Here is a 19,607-nt window from a genome sequence, read left to right on the forward strand (position 1 = left end):
TGGGCACCCTCAGCTAATGGCAATTCCAATCAACTCTCACTAGCTGATGGTTGGGAAGCTATTAACAGAGCAGTTCCAATCTAAATCTGGATCTCAAATCAGCTGGAGAGTGGAGTTTCCCTCAGAGGTGCCAAGGGAAATGTTCATCTCACTGAGACATTGGATCTGCCCACCTCATTTTGCTGATTCTTATAATCATCCCAATGATTTTAAAATAAGGTGCAAATGTGGAATTCTAGTATTATTACCCATGCAAATATTATCTGTAGTATGTTAAGTACATAGTTATATATCCAGAAACTGTGGCTGCAATATGGACTTCTTTATTTTTGTAAAAAAAATCATAATTAACTTGATTCCAGTGAACATCATCTATAAAAGATTAAATCTGAATACTACTTTCAGTAATAAATCATCTGGGTTGTGACTAAATAGAAAAGGTAACTTAATCATGACGGGAAAATACGTTGTCTATGCTCTTAAATCAAAAATTTACATAGATTTTAGAATAGAATAGAATTTTTTATTGCCAAGTGTGATTGGACACACAAGGAATTTTTCTTGGTGCATATGCTCTCAATGTACATAAAATAAAATATACATTTGTCAAGAATCATGTGGTACAACAATTTTTTTAAAAAGATCTGCTTTTTTACCTTATTTCAGTGGGACAAATAAAATGAAAATTGTTCCTTAATAAAGATGAATACAAAAAGTTGAAATAAATGATTTTTGGAGGGTTTCTTGTTCTTGGCTGTGTGTGTGTGTGTGTGTGTGTTATTTGTTTTAAATGGGATTTCATTTATTCTAGACCTGTTGGTTGCATCACTATTAGCATAAAATCCATTGAACAGAAGTCCTGAAACAGATACAAAAGTATATGTTTATGTAAATTATGTTTGGGATTCATCTGCAAGAATAAATAAAACTGTAATTAAATATACAACCACTAATTGTAGCTTCACCCAGCATCTCAAATGGAGGTCTCAAAGGCTGAAAAGAAGCCTCTGAAATGAAAGTTCCACAGGTGGTTTTAGCCTCTGAAACCTCCATTTCAGAGGCAGGGCAGGGCTACATTTGGGGTATAAAACACATCCAAAATTTCACTCACTTTTAGGGGAGGAAAGGTGCATCTTATATGCCAAAAATTATGGTAGTTTGGGTAATGAAACCTCTACAAGAAAACAACTAATCACAGAGAATATTTACAACTACGCCGTCTCCGAACTGATTTAACTGTTGTTCATAAAATCATACATCATAATGTACTCCCTGTCAGTGACTACTTCACCTTTAACAACAACAACACAAGAGCACATAATAGAATGTACATCGCTCCAAACTTGACTGCAGAAAATACGATTTCAGCAATAGAGTGGTCACTGCCTGGAACTCATTACCTGATTCTATTGTTGCTTCACCTAATCCCAAAATCTTCAACCTTACAATATCTACAATTGACATCTCCCCTTTTCTAAGAGGCCTGTAAGGGGTGTGCATAAGTGCACTTATGTGCCTAATGTCCCTGTCCTACTGTCTTATTATTCTTTCTATTACTACGTTCTACTTATGTTATGTTATGTTAATATGTATTATAATACAGTGGTACCTCGAGATACGAGTTTAATTCGTTCCGGACCTGGGCTCTTAAGTCGAGCAGCTCTTATCTCGAACGACTTTTCCCCATAGGAATTAATGTAAATAATTTTAATTGGTTCCAGCCCTCAAAAAACTCACAAAGTTAGTCTAAATTATGCAGAAAGACATGTTTTTAATGAAGAAATGTACATGTACATATAAATGAATAATGAAGTTTCTTTCACTTAACTTGTAAATTTTCTTAAACTTTTAAATTTACATATGTTCAACTTCTCTGCCACCCAATCCTGTAGGACAGAGGTCCCCAACCCTTTTTGCACCAGGGACCGGCTTTAAGTGATCAAGAGAGGAATGGGTGAATGAATGGACGGAGGGTGGGAAGGAAGGAAGGAAAGAGGGAAGGGACAGGAACAGAGGAAGGAAGCAAGGAAACTTATGAAAGGGGAGAGTAAGAGAGGAATGAGTGAAGGGAGGGAGGGAGGGAAGAAGGTGGGAAGGAGAAAGAAAAGAAGAAATAGAGGAAGGGAAGGTAAAAGAGAGAAAGAAAAAGAGCAAGAAAGAAAGAAAGAAAGAAAGAAAGAAAGGACAGGAACAGAGGAAGGAAGCAAGGAAACTTATGAAAGGGGAGAGTAAGAGAGGAATGAGTGAAGGGAGGGAGGGAGGGAAGAAGGTGGGAAGGAGAAAGAAAAGAAGAAATAGAGGAAGGGAAGGTAAAAGAGAGAAAGAAAAAGAGCAAGAAAGAAAGCTGCAAGCACCCCCCCGAGCCACCCAGGCCGGCTGCAACCTTTTAAAACACGCGCGCCGCTTCGCAGCTGTCTCCTGAAGCCGAACGCGGAAGTTAGCGTTTGGCTTCAGGAGACAGCTCCTTGGCGCTTGTATCTCGAATTTGGGCTTGTAAGTAGAACAAAAATATCTCTCCCCTCCCAGCTCTTATCTCGAGTTGCTCTTAAGTAGAGCAGCTCTTATGTCGGGGTTCCACTGTACTATACTTGTTTGACAAATAAATTAAATAAATAAATAAATAAATAAAGAGAGTACCAAAGTCCCCTCATTTCAAACCTGAGCCCCATCTCTTCTCCTATAAAGTATTTATTTATTTATTTATTTATTATTTATTTTTTAATTTATTCTTTGTCCAATATACAATATATATGGAAGAGAATAGACATTAAGTAATATATATAGCGATAGAAAGTAAAAAAGAAGAGAAGTAGATGGGAGGGAGAGAATATATATCATATAAGAGATAAGGAGAGAATATTAATTTTCAAATTCAGCTTAAACATGTGACATATACAGTAATACCCCGGTTATTGCGTCCCCGACCATTGCGAACAGGGTAATTTGCGATTTTTCAACCCGGAAGTCAAAACACCATCTGCGCATGTGTGCCCTTTTTTTCTATGGGCACGCATGCGTAGATGGCGCCCGGCAGATCAGCTGCTGGGCGGCTTCCCTGGGTCTTCCCCCTCTTGCTGGCGGGAGGGCGAGCAGTGGGCATCAGCAAGAAGTTTCCCCACCGCCCACGCAAACTCCTCGCTGCCGCCCGCCCTTCGCCCGCCCACGCCGTTCATTCTCGCCGCTTTCGAGCTGAGTCCTGAAGCGAATTCGCTCCAGGACTCAGCTCGAAAGCGGCGACAGCCAGCACGGAGAAGCTGTTCGCTGGCGCTGGCTGTTGGCGCTTTTGAGCTGAGTCCCGGAGCGAATTCGCTCCGGGACTCAGCTCGAAAGCGGCGACAGCCAGCGCGGAGAAGCCGTTCGCTGGCGCTGGCTGTCGGCGCTTTTGAGCTGAGTCCCGGAGCGAATTCACTCCGGGACTCAGCTCGAAAGCGGCGACAGCCAGCACGGAGAAGCCGTTCGCTGGCGCTGGCTGTCGGCGCTTTTGAGCTGAGTCCCGGAGCGAATTCGCTCCGGGACTCAGCTCAAAAGCGCCAACAGCCAGCGCGGCGCGGCTGTTTTAAAATGTTGCCGCCAGCATGGGGGGCTTGCCAGCACCCCCCGGACCCCCAACCCGGGTTTGGGGGGCTGCTAGGAAGCCCCCCATGCCGGCTGCGACATTTTAAAACAGCCGCGCCGCCCCCAATCTTCGGCTCCTTGCTAGCGCTGCGGGAGTAAAAACACCATCTGCACATGCGCAGATGATGTTTTTACTTCCGCAGCGCTACTTCGCAAAAACCCGCTCGTTGCGGGGGGTCCTGGAACGGAACCCTCGCAACGAGCGGGGGATCACTGTGTATATATATATATATATATATATATATATATATATATATATATATATTAGATAGATAGATAGATAGATAGATAGATAGATAGATAGATAGATAGATAGATAGATAGATAGATAGATAGATAGAGAATATATATGATATATGAGATAAGGAAAGACAATTGGACAGGGGATGATAGGCACATCAGTGCACTTATATATGCCCCTTACTGGCCTCTTAGGAACCTGGAGAGGTCAATCATGGAGAGTCTAAAGGAGAAGTGTTGGGGGTTGGGAGTTGACACTATTGAGTCTGGTAATGAGTTCCACGCTTCGACAACTCGATTGTTAAAGTCATATTTTTTACAGTCAAGTTTGGAGCGGTTAATATTAAGTTTGAATCTGTTGTGTGCTCTTGTGTTGTTGCGGTTGAAGCTGAAGTAGTCGTTGACCGGAAGGACGTTGCAGCATATGATCTTGTGGGCAATACTTAAACCTAACTATACCTGTTGTGTTCCTTTCTCATTCTCATGTTTTATTCTTTTCTTCCTCTAGATTTCTTATGGGTCGTTTGAATCTGAAGTCGCTATCGAATCACATTTCCCTTCCTTCTACCGCATGGCCCCAAATGAAAACCTTCAGTATGAAGGTTTAGTCCAGCTCCTTCTGTATTTCAGGTGGAAATGGGTAGGACTCATCACCATAGATGATGAAGCTGGAGAACGTTTCTCAAAGACTCTGGAGCAAAAGCTTTTGCAGAATAGAATCTGTTTAGAGTTTTCTGAGAGACTCGATCCAATTATGCATTTTGATGACTTTCTACAAATGGTGAACCAAATAGTGAGTCGTATTGATATACTTACAGAGAAAAAAGCCAATGTAATCATTGTATATGGGGAAACTATAGCCTTTATATGGTTGGCATCTTTTGAAATGACCACAATGTTGCCAACAGATGCTGATCATGAAGAGAAAATCTCTACAGGAAAAGTATGGATCACAACTGCACAGATAGATTTCACATTGCATACTATTCATAAAGGACTTGATATCCAGAGGTTCCATGGTGCTCTTTCTTTTTCAATTCACTCCAAACAGATTCTGGGCTTCCAGACATTTCTTCAGAAGATCAAGCTTGCTGATTCAAAGGGAAACAGCTTTATCAAACATTTCTGGGAGCAAGCATTTGATTGCTATATTCCTAATTCTGGCCAAGTGAGAAACATTGGCGAGGCATGTACTGGGGAGGAGAGACTGGAAGATCTCTCTGCATTTTATTTTGAAATGAGCATGACTGGCCACAGCTACAGCATTTACAATGCAGTTCATGCTTTGGCACATGCCTTACATGCTGCTCAGACATCTAGGTTGAAGCACAGAGTTAGGAGGGAAGAAACCAAGGAGTCATTCCAGAGCGTACACCCTTGGCAGGTAAAATATGCTGAAATTCTCTCCATTGATACAATAGAATGTTACAATATTAAATATCTCATTACAGGTTTTCATATTTGATTGCAGTATTTATTCTGAGATTATAGGTTGGCCTTGGGTTATTGTGACAATTGGAACCAGAAGCTGTATAACCTGAAACCATGTGCTAACCCCCAAGTGTGGGAAGACATCACCCTTAGACAATCAGGACTGAATCTGAAAAAAGTATAAACAACCCTTGTGCCTCAGGTTCCCCTTCTTTTGACTTAGTCCCGAGCCAAGGATGTGTGCCTTTTTTTATCTCACATTGCTTAACATCTGGATTCAAAGTCTGTCAATCTCCCTGATTGAGCTCCCCAAGTGCAAGAACACTTGGGTTGAAGGCAGCCCAGGGCATCAGCTCAGCTGTTGCTTGCCCCTTCAGCTGAATGCCCTTACTAATCACCTGAATTCCAGCTGTGAAGGGAGTAGGAATTGTCCCAGTTAATGCAATTGTCCCAGTTAATGGGGCAAAGGGTGTTCCATCCATCTGCTTGCCCTAAGAGCCAAAGAGGCTTCCTGATTGAATCACCTGCATTGATGGAATGATAGGCCTCTAATCTGCCCTCAGAACTCTCATATGTACTTTGGGCAGGGCGCAGTGTTCCCTCTAAGGTGCGCAGTGCGCTATAGCGCGCTGGTTTTTAGCACTCAATGCGGTAATTTTAAATTCCCACACAGAGGACCTTCCCCTCACCTCCCTGCTTCGGCGTCAGCGGCCAGGGCCGAGGCTGCCCCAGCTCTGATACCTCCCCACGCGGCATCGGAGAAGGCATTGGCCTCCTCTCCCGTCACTATGCTGGGGGCTGCCCCCTGGAGCCAGGGGCGATGGGCCCAGGCTTGGCCTACTCGGCCCTGAACTCTGCCTCCTCCCCTGCCGCCGCACTGGCCAGCAAAGCCCCCTGCTGGCCAGCAAAGCCGGCTGCCCGTGAAAGCGGTGCACTTTTCAAACGCGCTGCTTTCTTGCACCGCTTTCCTGGGCAGCTGGCTTTGCTGGCCATTGCAGGGCAGCCACTGCAACAACAACTTCAGCAATGATGCCGTGGTGGCCGCTGATGCCGAGAGCCCCGAGCCTGCTTTCAAGCGTCAAGGCTTCTACTGAGGTGAGTTGCGCGGCAGCAGCGGGAGGCAGGGCCAAGGGGAGGGCACAGAGCTGGTGCCCACTGGAAAAGCGAAGAGAGAGAGAAGTGGAGAGAAAGAAAGGAAAGAGGAGGAAAAGAGAGGGAGGGAAAGAGAAGAGGAGAGGAAGGAAGTAGGGGAGGGAGGGAAGGAAGGAAGAGAGAGAAAAGGGAGAAAGATGGAGAGGGAGAGAGAAAGGGAGGAAGAGAGGAAGGAAGGAAGAGAGAAATATAAAGGGAGGGAGGGAGGAAGAGAGAAAGAAAGAGAGTGAGAGGGAAAGAGGGAAGAGAGGAAGGAAGAGAGAGAAAGAAAGAAAAAAGTGGAAGAGAGAAGTAAAGAAAGGAAGGGAGAGAGAAAGAGAGAGAAAGAGAAAGAAAATCAAAGTCTAGTTTGAAACAAACTCAACTATTTAAGTGGCATTTTGACACTTAGCAGAGTTGCCCCATTCTGAGGTCACTGTTATAGACACATAGTATTTTATTTTGAAATTCTCTGAGGCAAAATATGCTGGTTGTTTTAGTTTTAATAGTAATAGATTTTGGTTTTGTTTTATTATTAATTTCTTTTAATAAAAAAGAAGGGATTTTTTTCTTATTTATTTACTTACTTACTTACTTACTTACTTACTTACTTACTTACTTACTTACTTACTTACTTACTTACTTAGACTTCTATGCTGCCCAGTCCCGAAAGGACTACCACTCAGACACTATACTTTTCTGCCCACGCCAAAAAAAAAAAAAATTAGACTCTAAACCACGCCAAACTGACAAATTTTTTCTAGTAAAAGTTTTTTATTTTTCCCCTCTCATCAATAGCATAGAAAACATACATCCCATATACCTTTAATAAAAATCAATATACAAATATTATCGCTTAAAAACAATAGTACAATAACCCAGCACAGTGCCTTGGGGACCAATCTGGAAATCCAGGCATAGAGAAATAGCCAGGATGAAAGTTGATACTTTCAGCACCCATTAGGAAGCAATGCCTGGAGCAGTTTTGGAGTTTGTTAAGGAGGAGAGCTGTTCTTTGGCTTCAGCCATGTGTTTTCAAACCCAGGCTGCTTGGAGTGAAACATTATTGCAATAGCCCAGGCCATAAAGCACATGGCTGGGGCCAAAGTGTGGTCCTCCTCCTTAAAAAGCTCCAAAACTGCACCAAGCACAGGTTGCTCATGGGCACTGGTATGCCTTCCCTGCTGCCACCATAGTTGGGGGCCTGTGGCAGGCTCTGGAGATGGGGCAGGGGAGCTAGCAGCTCAGTTGAGGCGCAGTGCCCCAAAAATAAAATAAATAAATAAAACCTAAAACAAGATGGCAACGCATGTGCAGTGCTGAAAACTTGACTTCTGCACATGTGCAAAAGAAAAGTACCAAAAAAAAATTCAATCTTCTTTTTTAAAAAGATGGCAGTGTCCATGGACAGAACCAGTTCTGTGACATCATTGAGATATCACCAGTGGGTTGCTACTATCTGAACTGGAAGGAACCCACCTCTACTGAATTTTTGCTAGCTTATCCATTGATCTTGTTTGGAAGTTGGTAGGGAATGATAGAAATTGTGATCACATGATCATAGCTCACTGTAACATTTTAGCCACTAAGCAGAACTCCATAAGTCCCCTTTATTCAGCACCTTTGTAATTTAGAATTGTCATTGAATAAATGATAATAATCCAAGGAGTACCTGTTTGGTGTTGAAAGCATTAAGCCTGTTATCCTGTAGTTACAGGAGTAGAGCAGAACAGAACAGAATAAAATTCTTTATTGGCACGTGTGATTGGGCACACTAGGAAACGTTATTTTCCTTAAACAATTGAGATCTGATAGTTTTGTGGTACAGCTGTGATGGCGAACCCATGGCACACGTGTCACAGGTGGCATGGGGAGCCACATCTGTCAGCACACAAGCCATTGTCCTAGTTAAACTCTAGCTGATTTTGGTATGTACAGAGGCCTCTGGTACCTAAGGAGGATGAAGAGCAGACCTACCAAGTCCACTGGAAGTTGGGAAACAGGGGAGCAGGGGCCATCATGCATGGGGACAGGGCAGTGTGGGATGGCCATGCGTTCATGCATTGGGGTGGAGAGCGAGGGCATTGAATTATGGGTGTGAGCATACACATGCATGGGTGCATGCTTTCTGCACCCAAGGGGGAAAAAGGTCTGCCATCACTGTAGTAGAGAAATTACATGACATATGTCACAACTGATATATTTATGAGCAGTAATATTTTGTCAGCCTCTTCTCACATATACATAAAAATAAAATTACAATATTGCTCTCTATCTGATTTAAAGAATTGAATTCCAACCTGAATATTTTTCTTATTTAACAATAAGCAAAGCATTGCATTCCCTTACAGCTCAATACAGCTGACTTAACAGTTCGCTTTTCATTTCCATAAGTAGTACCTAAACCACTAGATGCTATTCATTAACAACTTTTTTTCTTCAATTTTTCTCTTTTATTGGTAGAAAATATTAATCCATCCAGATAAATTATTGGAAATAACAGCTCTTTCATAATACTTTTTTTACTTCTTTCCATACCATACCCCACTCTATCTCTTATTAGCTACATTCATTTCTGCAGATGATTTCATTCAACAACAGTGCTAGAGATGAAATTACATTCAATCAACAGGGTGAATTAGTAGCTGGGTTTGACATTATAAACTTGGTCACATTCCCAAATAAATCTTACATAAAAGTCCAAGTTGGGGAGCTGGATCCTCCACCGAAAACCTTCATGATTAAGAAAGATCAAATCCAATGGAACAAAAAATTAACTCAGGTGGGTGTCAATCTTCAGTGATAAAATTCATACATAAACTGTGCCAAATGTTTAGACTTCCCAGTTGCTACAAATCAACACGTGATAGATATAGTTTTAAATAAGAATTCTTTCCCAAAGTCACTTCAAAGTGTCTTGGAAAAGATGACTCAACGGACAATAGGTCTAATTACAGTAGATTTATATTATCTCTTGTGTGGCTCCTTACTTTCTTGCAATCCTTTTCTCTTGAAGATTGAGTTGATTAAGTCTTTCCTGATAGGCTTTATGCTTAAGACTTTCCGCCATTCTTGTAGCCCGTCTTTGGACCCATTCAATTTTGTCAATATCCTCATCTACAAAAAGATATTGACAAAATTGAGCGGGTCCAAAGATGGGCTACGAGGATGGTGGAAGGTCTTAAGCATAAAGCTTATCAGGAAAGACTTAATGAACTCAATCTGTATAGTCTGGAGGACAAAAGGAAAAGGGGGGACATGATCGAAACATTTAAATATGTTAAAGGGTTAAATAAGGTCCAGGAGGGAAGTGTTTTTAATAGGAAAGTGAACACAAGAACAAGGGGACACAATCTGAAGTTAGTTGGGGGAAAGATCAAAAGCAACATGAGAAAATATTATTTTACTGAAAGAGTAGCAGATCCTTGGAACAAACTTCCAGCAGACGTGGTTGGTAAATCCACAGTAACTGAATTTAAAAATGCCTGGGATAAACATATATCCATCCTAAGATAAAATATAGGAAATAGTATAAGTGCAGACTAGATGGGCCATGAGGTCTTTTTCATCCATCAACCTTCTATGTTTCTATGAATGAATGTACAGTAAATACAAATATTAATTCTCTTCTTGCAAATCATTCCAGTACTGGGAGCATTCCCAGTGGCAAGGAAATGGGGTAGATTTGCCCTTTTATCTGACTTTATCTGACTCCAGTTCCAGAAACCTTCCCTACTGTTAGGGCTCACCATCTATTAGGATTCATATCCTTTTGATGCTGTAAAACAAAGGAAAATGGAGATAAAAACATAACCACAACCATCTCATGGGACTTTTCTCTTAATAATTGCTTTGCTTAATGATCGAGTCACCAATCCCAATTCCAATCACTAAATTACACTTGGGAACAACAATTTCATTGTCTTAAATGTGTGACTTGTTTTCAACTAACTTTTGGCCTCTCGATCCAAAAATAACCAGTTTTTTTCTATCATGTCAACTTTTTAAGCTACAGGATACCCTCAAAAGTCATTAAAATTGCGCATATAAGGAAAAGTAAAAACTTACCAAATATACTGTTTACAAAGAATAATTTTATTCATATGTAGGCTATAATAGTTACTGCAAGGAAAATTGTGTTCATACAAATAGTTGTTTTTTTATCAAATAGTAATTAAGCTAAAAAATTTAACTTATAGCTTTTTCTGGAGTGTTATTAAAATGTGGACATTCTCGCTTGATGCTCCAATAATAGAATACTGTATTTGTATTCGTTTTAGGTATTTCTGAGGAAGGTACGGGTTCATTTTTAGGGGTTTAATGTTCTATCAAATTGTGGTGCAGTGTTTCTATATTTTCATTATGTTTGGATAAGAAAGGATGAAGTGTCTATTATTATTTTTCCGTTAGGTTTTCTAATGTATTTTTTCTGTTTGAGCCAATTGTGCCAACTTTCCAATATTTTGTAAAATTCAGAGTTGGTTTTTTATCAAACAGTAATTATATATATTTATGGTAAAAAAAATTGCTTGTAGCTTTTTCTGGAATGTTTAATCTGTGGACATTCTTGTGTGATGCTCCAAAAATATTCAGCCATCATATTTACATCCCATCTATCTTGATACTGTGCCTCCATGACCTTCAAATCTTGGTGGAATTGTTCACCATGCTCATCACTGACTGCACCATTTTCTGGGAAGTTAGCAAGATAACTATGTAAAAAATACAATTTAGAAACATAGAAACATAGAAGACTGACGGCAGAAAAAGACCCCATGGTCCATCTAGTCTGCCCTTTTACTATTTCCTGTATTTTATCTTACAATGGATATATGTTTATCCCAGGCATGTTTAAATTCGGTTACTGTGGATTTACCAACCACGTCTGCTGGAAGTTTGTTCCAAGGATCTACTACTCTTTCAGTAAAATAATACTTTCTCATGTTGCCTTTGATCTTTCCCCCAACTAACTTCAGATTGTGTCCCCTTGTTCTTGTGTTCACTTTCCTGTTAAAAACACTTCCCTCCTGAACCCTATTTAACCCTTTAACATATTTAAATGTTTCGATCATGTCTCCCCTTTTCCTTCTGTCTTCCAGACTATACAGATTGAGTTCATTAAGTCTTTCCTGATACGTTTTATACTTCAGACCTTCCACCATTCTTGTAGCCCGTCTTTGGACCCGTTCAATTTTGTCAATATCTTTTTGTAGGTGAGGTCTCCAGAACTGAACACAGTACTCCAAATGTGGTCTCACCAGCGCTCTATATAAGGGGATCACAATCTCCCTCTTCCTGCTTGTTATACCTCTAGCTATGCAGCCAAGCATCCTACTTGCCTTTCCTACTGCCCGACCACACTGCTCACCCATTTTGAGACTGTCAGAAATCACTACCCCTAAATCCTTCTCTTCTGAAGTTTTTGCTAACACAGAACTGCCAATGCAATACTCAGATTTAGGATTCCTTTTCCCCAAGTGCATTATTTTACATTTGGAAACATTAAACTGCAGTTTCCATTGCTTTGACCATTTATCTAGTAACGCTAAATCATTTACCATATTACAGACCCCTCCAGGAATATCAACCCTATTGCACACTTTAGAGTCATCGGCAAATAGGCAAACCTTCCCTACCAAACCTTCCCCTATGTCACTCACAAACATATTAAAAAGAATAGGACCCAGAACAGACCAATTTGATCCTCGTGTTGCCTAATTAACTATATTATATGTATAAGGTGTAGAGAAAAAAAACTTGAGTGGTAGAAGAAAACTAACTATAGTTTTGAAACCAGCATACCTATAAAAAAAGCTCAGAAATCAAATTTAAATATGTTAAAGGGTTAAATAAGATTCAGGAGGGAAGTGTTTTTAATAGGAAAGTGAACACAAGAACAAGGGGACACAATCTGAACTTAGTTGGGGGAAAGATCAAAAGCAACATGAGAAAATATTATTTTACTGAAAGAGTAGTAGATCCTTGGAACAAACTTCCAGCAGACGTGGTTGGTAAATCCACAGTAACTGAATTTAAACATGCCTGGGATAAACATATATCCATCCTAAGATAAAATACAGGAAATAGTATAAGTGCAGACTAGATAGGCCATGAGCAGAAATTGTATTACAAATTGTTCCCCAGTATTATCACCATCTTTATGTCTCAATTGCTCCCCGAGAGCTTGTCCATCTTCATGTTTATAAATGTCAAATACTGGAAATTCATTTACCATAAAGTAAATTTTAAGACTGTATTCCTAACAGTGGTTCCTTCCCTTTTTAAAATAGATGCCACCTCTTTCCTTATGCAATGACCCTTGTCCACCTGGATACCGAAAGAAAAAGAAGGAAGGGAAAATGTTTTGCTGCTATGATTGTGCTCCATGTCCAGAAAGAATGATCTCAAGTCAGAAGGGTAGGAAAAACAAGATAAAAACAAAACTGCCATCATATTATTTTATCATAATCACACATTTTACAGTGCATCTTAATATTTATTTTTAATTATAACTTACAATAATACTGTTAGAATGTCTCAGTACGAAACCTCCAACACACATTAAGCAGAGTTGTTGTGGTGTAGGAAATGTGGGTTAGCCAGACAATGACTCAGACTTAGTATCAATGTATATACAACAATATTACTATTTACAAATATACAGAATCAACAATATAATACTCTAACAGTTTACAAACCATGCACTTAGCAAGAATACAGATCATGGCAAATATATCTCTAACAAAGTAACTCCCCCGCAAAGGGAACAGTGTTGGCGCCCTCTTATGGCCAACCAGTAATATTTCCTTAAAGATACAGTCTTTACAACTGTCATTGTTAGCTACTGTATGGCAACACCCAAGTACGTTGTGTTCAGTATACTACCAAATATAGCAATCAATTTATTTTTAAATGCACATGGGCATTAGAATTTTTAATGTGAGTAATCATGGGTGTGTCTGTACTTGTGTGCATGCTAAAGCAAGAGATGGATATCCATTAAAAATTGCCGGTTCCAGAACGAAGGTACCATGAAAAGGAGAGTGAAGAATTTCAGATAGGACCATTATGGTGGATTCCTTGTGACCATGTAATTGGTACAGGTAGTCCTAATTTTGAAATGATAATTGGGACTGGGATTGATATGACTAAGTGATGCCATCGTAAAGCACAACGTCTCATAAATGCAGCATTTATCCGTGATAATCACTTGGGGGTCTATTTCATCAGGGCATATCATCATGGCCAACTCATTCCTACAAATTTGCTGGCCAACTCACTGCAGAACAAGATTTACACTGAGATTTTTAAAAAAATTGGGACTGGAACTATTAAAGAAAGGATGGAAGGATAGGGACAAAATGAAATCTGAGTGACAAATTTAACATAATTTTTAAATTATTTTAAATAATTGAATTGAATTGTTGCATTGTCCTACAATGAATTGTCCCATGTCAAGTTGGCCATGATGAATTGTCCATGATGAATTGATCATGGTGAATTGTCCCATGCTGAGATGACCAAAGCAAATTTCCTACAGCAAGTTGTCCTATTTTGATCTCAGGAGTCCCATTTACTATTGTAACCCAGAGACCATGTGGATCATGAAGAAAGGATCAAACGTGGCTGAAGTCTTAGGAAAGCAAGCTGGCAATTAAGGGTTGCAAACAGGTGGGGGTTCAACTTACCACTGCTACCAGTGCTGATGCACAGGAAGCAAATCTCATGAGGAAGCACGTATAGGAAGCATCTTGCGAGAAGACCTACTCTAGACCATGGGTGGGCAAAATTGATATGGACTATAACTATCACTATGGTGATATATCTTTTTCATAGTATTTGAAATACATTCCAGAATACCAGAAGATAAAGTAACTTCCAGTCCAAAAGATGACTGGCGTTCTTTCCAAATAATCTTATTTTCTTCTATTTCCAGATATGGAAAATTGTAAGAGTTGCTCCAAGGATCATTTTCCAAATGAAGCTCGGGTACAATGCATTCCAAAGAAACTGAACTTTCTGACTTTTGAAGAATCTTTGGGAATTACTTTCACTGCTTTGGATCTTTTTTTCTCTCTCACTACAAGTCTTGTCCTTGCAATCTTCATTAAGCAAAGGGATACTCCCATTGTCAAAGCCAACAATCATAACCTCACCTATGTTCTCCTTATATCTCTCTTCCTTTGTTTCCTTTGTTCAATTCTGTTCATTGGGCAGCCCAATAAGTCAACCTGCCTCTTCCGACAAATGACATTTGGCATCATCTTCTCTGTTGCCATTTCTTCTATTTTGGCCAAAACCATCACAGTCATCATAGCATTCCTAGCCTCAAAGCCAGGAAACCTATTCCACAAATGGGTGGGGCAGAAGTTGGCCTATTCTATTATCTGGTCTTGTTCCTTAATTCAAGCAGGTATTTGTGCAACCTGGCTGGGAATTTCTCCCCCGTTTCCAGATTTGGACATGGAGACACTCCATGGAGAAATCATAGTGGAATGTCACGAAGGCTCCATCACCATGTTTTACTGTGTCTTGGGCTATTTGGGCTTCTTAGCTCTTCTCAGCTTCACTGTGGCCTTCCTAGCCAGGAAGTTACCAGACAGTTTCAATGAAGCCAAGTTCATTACTTTCAGCATGCTGGTTTTCTGCAGCGTTTGGCTGACCTTTGTCCCTACCTACCTGAGCACCAAAGGGAAGTACATGGTGGCTGTGGAGATCTTTTCTATTCTGTCTTCTAGTGCTGGTTTACTGGGATGCATCTTCATCCCCAAAATTTATATAATTATATGGAGGCCTGAGCTCAACACTAGAGAGCATTTAATACATAAGAAATAGAAGAAGAAGAATACTGAATCCCAAATGTGCTTTTTCAAAAGACAATTAGACTAGTTTTTTTCCTTGAGGAAGAAGAATAAAATGTTTCATTTCTCATCCAAGAAACTGTATCTGTTGTGATGGCAGGGGAGGATGGAAGGTACTGACTGGATTGTGTCACTTGGATCAGAGTGCAAACCTAAAATAAAGGTGAAATTTCCTGACAGAACAATTAATCAGTGGAATGACTTGCTTCCAGAAGTTGTGGGTGCTCCACAGTGAAGGGCTACCAAAATTTCTACTACCACACTGTTGCCGTGGCTTATGCAGGATGCCCTGCATTTTCTTTCAACATATTTCAGTGCAAATTGAGTGCTCTGGGGTGGAGCTCCATTTTCACTACCCCACTGTGTTCCCCCATGCCTGGGCAGTAGCCCACCCCTGGTGCTCCAACACTAGAGGCTTTGGAGAAGAGATTGGAAAACCATTTGTCCAGAATGGTATAGGGTTTCCTGCTTGCAGAGAGGGCTGGACTAGAAAACCTCCAAGGTCCTTTCCAACTCTGTTATTCAGTTATTCTGATGTGTGGATAATCATCACATATGACTTAAAATGCTCTTTCAACCCTTTGTAAAAGATTTGGGTTCACTCAAAACTGAATGTTTTGCCTGTTGGTCATGACCTATAAAGTCCTACATGGCATTGGACCAGATTATTTATGGGACCGCCTTGAGCCCCAGTCTTGAGCCCCAGTCTTCTCCAGGTGCTATTGACTAGACAATGTCAGGACAGGACAGACTGTTTGGAATTAGCAAGGCCTGCAGGCAGGGAGGAACCAAGCTCAACTGAGGCTCATTAACCATCCCCTTCTGACACAGTTATTAAACTTGAAAATAACCATGGAAAACGTGCTAGCAATTCAGCCAAGCACTTTGCCCTGTGAATAGTTCTGTAGTTTCAACATAACATAAAATAAACAGGAATAGAAGAATCCTTAATCTTTTCTTGGCCAATCTTATTCTATTTTGGCTATATAACTTGAAGGGGATATTTTTCATGAAAAGATGAGGAGACTCACTGGTAGTGGAGGTAAACAGGAACCACCACCTGCTCATACCACACTCTTTACATAAAGCAAATTTAGAGAAGTAGATAGATTAGTGTAAGTTAAATTATCATGGCATTACCTCATGGTAAGATGGGCAACCAATAAATATGATAAATAAAATAAATACATTTTGTTTAATCCCTCCACCAAAAAGCATTACAAACTGGGGTGGGGGAAAACACTATCTGAAGTGAAGCTCTCTCCATTCTCTCTTAAATTAAGATCATTTCATATGTAGTGGATTATCAACTTTCATTCACTTCCAGTCTAGTGAAATCATTCTCAACAGAAAGACCCAAATTAGAAGATTTGTTTGTTTGTTTGTTTGTTTGTTTGTTTATTTATTTATTTATTAGATTTGTATGCTGCCCCTCTCCGTAGCCTCGGGGCGTCTAACAACAGTAAAAAGACAATATGCACAAATCTAATATCAAAAATAATGTCAAAAACCCCAATTTAAGAAACCAATCATACATACAGACATACCATGCATAAATTTTATAAGCCTAGGGGGAAGGGAATATCTCAATTCCCCCATGCCTGACGACAGAGGTGTGTTTTAAGGAGTTTAAGAAAGGCAAGGAGGGTGGGGGCTACTCTTATATCTGGGGGGAGTTGGTTCCAGAGGGTCGGGGCCGCCACAGAGAAGGCTCTTCGCCTGGGTCCCGGCAAATGACATTGTTTAATCGTCGGGACCCGGAGAAGGCCAACTTTGTGGGACCTAACTGGTCGCTGGGATTCGTGCGGCAGAAGACGGTCCCGGAAATATGGGCTACATGCTGAAATTATATTGTGAAACAAGCCACGATAAAACCAATGGCTGTTTGGAGAGGTGTAGAAGAACAAATGCATTTACATACATTTATCTACTAGCTAACTCTATCTTTTCTTTAACCGGAAGTTTAGTATTTCAAGTCAAGGAAGATAGATATTATTGATTCTTCCATTTATTTAAAGCACAAACCATTTGTGGACAACTAAAACCTTGTTCAAAGTATAGTACCCAAGGTATAATAAACATGGCAACTTTAAGATGTGTGGACATCAACTCTCCAAATTCCACAGCCAGCATGATGGCATAAGACATTTTGCAAGAGGAATGTTTGGTAATCAGAACTTCCAAAGTTTCATTTTCTTTCATTTAGCATAGTTTTGGTCTCTTTTTTCCTTTCCATTTCATTCTTTTTTCCTTCCTTTCCAAGCTGTCAATACTTCTTTTTTCTCCTTCTCTTCATTTATACATTTTGTGACATTCTATTTATGTACATTGTTGAAAACCTACAAGAGGTTCTTCCATCAGCCAAATCACTTTATTTGCAGTATGGTGAGTAAGTTCTACCAACATGTTTTGGCTTTGGAGTTCACCATAAAAGTAATCAATCAGGACCCCTAAATCTTGACTAACACTTAGAGAGAGATAGAAAGAGAAATGACTCTTGATTTAAAGCATATGGTAAAAAGCACCCAAATAATAACAGAGGGGGAAAAAACCCAGCTGTGTGTGTGTGTTAACTCTTGAACCATTTCCAATAGCTCACCTGTTATTGGAAATGGTTCAAGAGTTGACACACACACACACACACACACACACACAAGGGGGGGAGGAGACAGGGATGGAAAAAGAGGAGAAGATAGTAATAATAGTAATATATTTTGGTTTTGTTTTATTATTAATTTCTTTTAATAAAAAAAGAAGGGAATTTTTTTCTTATTTATTTATTTATTTATTTATTTATTTGTTTGTTTATTTATTTATTTATACATACATACATACATACATACATACATACATACATTTATACATTTATACTTCTATGCCGCCCAATCCCAAAGGGACTGTCGCTCAGACACTATACTTTTCCGCCAACACCGAAAAAAAATTAGAGGGAACATTGGTTGTGAGTATTTTGTGTTTATTGTGGCCATCAGTGGTGGGTTGCTGCAGTTTGGACTAGTTCTTTAGAACTAATAGCTCTAACGCTGGCCCTCTACACTCCTCTTACTACTCTTTTTTGCTCTAATTTCCTATCCCTCCTCCCCTCGTATCTCTTTCCCTTCTTCCCCAACCCCCTCCCCTTCTTCTTCTCTCCTTACCCACTTATGCGTACTATATAAGTAAACTATAATTGCTAGAATGTACATTATATATATTCCCTTTACTTTTCTGTACCCTGTTTTTAATGTATATATTCAATAAACATTTTTTTTAAAAAAAAGAACTAATAGCAGAAATTTGGCACTGCTAACCAAACTGCCAGCAATGACCAGTGGTCCACTCTACTGAACCAGTCCTCTGATTGGTATAGATTGCAAAAAAATCTGCACATGTGCAAAGGCTTCTGTGCATATGCAGAGGGTCATTTCCAGGAAGGGATGTACAAAACCCTTTTTGTTTGGCAAACAAGTGCAAAACTTACACTTCCATTACAATCTGAAATAGTGAGGAAGGTAAGTAAAAACCCCACTGGTGCCAATGCATGGAATGCATGGAATTAATCTAATTGGAAAGTGATGTAAGGATGATTGACCATGAGGGAAGCTTCCAAATTCCATTCAACAGATCCCTCTGTCCAGTTATGGACCTCATCACCAGTTCATCAAACCCCCACAGCAAATTGAGAAGGCTTCCTGCGACAAATTGCAAACATGTTTGTTTCAGAGGTAGATTAACCATGCCTAGTTATCACAGACACTATGATTAAGTCACCAGTTCAATCCTCTAGTGGCTCTCAAGATACTTCTGAAGGAAATATTAGTAGCAAACTGCAGAATAGATATAAACTCCAATATATTGTTCCGATCTGAGAACCATTCGTCCAAAGTGATTAAAGTGTTTTACAGCCATTACTGAGTCAGTAAGAGAACTGCTGCCAAAAGTTAGGGGCTGTTTGCTGTTCATGTGACAAAAAATATTTTTAGATTGTTGATCAGCCAATGATTATTGATCTTTTGTCCAAATTCTGACAGACTTCAACAAATGGGGCTGCTTACATGGTCCTACACATGTAAGATACACAAGGAAAACCATCTTAGAGGAAACAAATAAGACTATTAAAATTCTGCAAAATTCACAAGGCATGAGGATCAAGAGAATATATGGTGATAGATATAGTCTTCTGATGCTTTTTTTAAAATATAAGTGAAGAAAGAGCCTAAAAATCAGGAATTCAAATCAAGAGCAACTCTATTCAGCCACACTTTGAGTATTTAGGCACTCAGACATAGAAGAAACTTAGGAACACATCAATTACTGAGGCATGACATATTC

The 19,607-nt window shown here is 39.8% G+C and overlaps 1 protein-coding gene across 1 annotated transcript; it reads left to right on the plus strand.

Annotated features, from left to right (window-relative positions):
- The first annotated feature begins 4,426 nt into the window (after window positions 1-4,426).
- Window positions 4,427-15,252, plus strand: LOC139153052 (vomeronasal type-2 receptor 26-like). The gene is made up of 4 exons (XM_070726577.1): window positions 4,427-5,239; window positions 8,981-9,199; window positions 12,708-12,834; window positions 14,354-15,252. Exons 1-4 carry the CDS (start codon window positions 4,427-4,429, stop codon window positions 15,250-15,252), a joined length of 2,058 nt encoding a protein of 685 aa, XP_070582678.1.
- The last annotated feature ends 4,355 nt before the right edge of the window (window positions 15,253-19,607 follow it).

The sequence above is a fragment of the Erythrolamprus reginae genome, chromosome Z (genome assembly GCF_031021105.1).
Source record: "Erythrolamprus reginae isolate rEryReg1 chromosome Z, rEryReg1.hap1, whole genome shotgun sequence".
Lineage (NCBI taxonomy): Eukaryota > Metazoa > Chordata > Lepidosauria > Squamata > Dipsadidae > Erythrolamprus > Erythrolamprus reginae.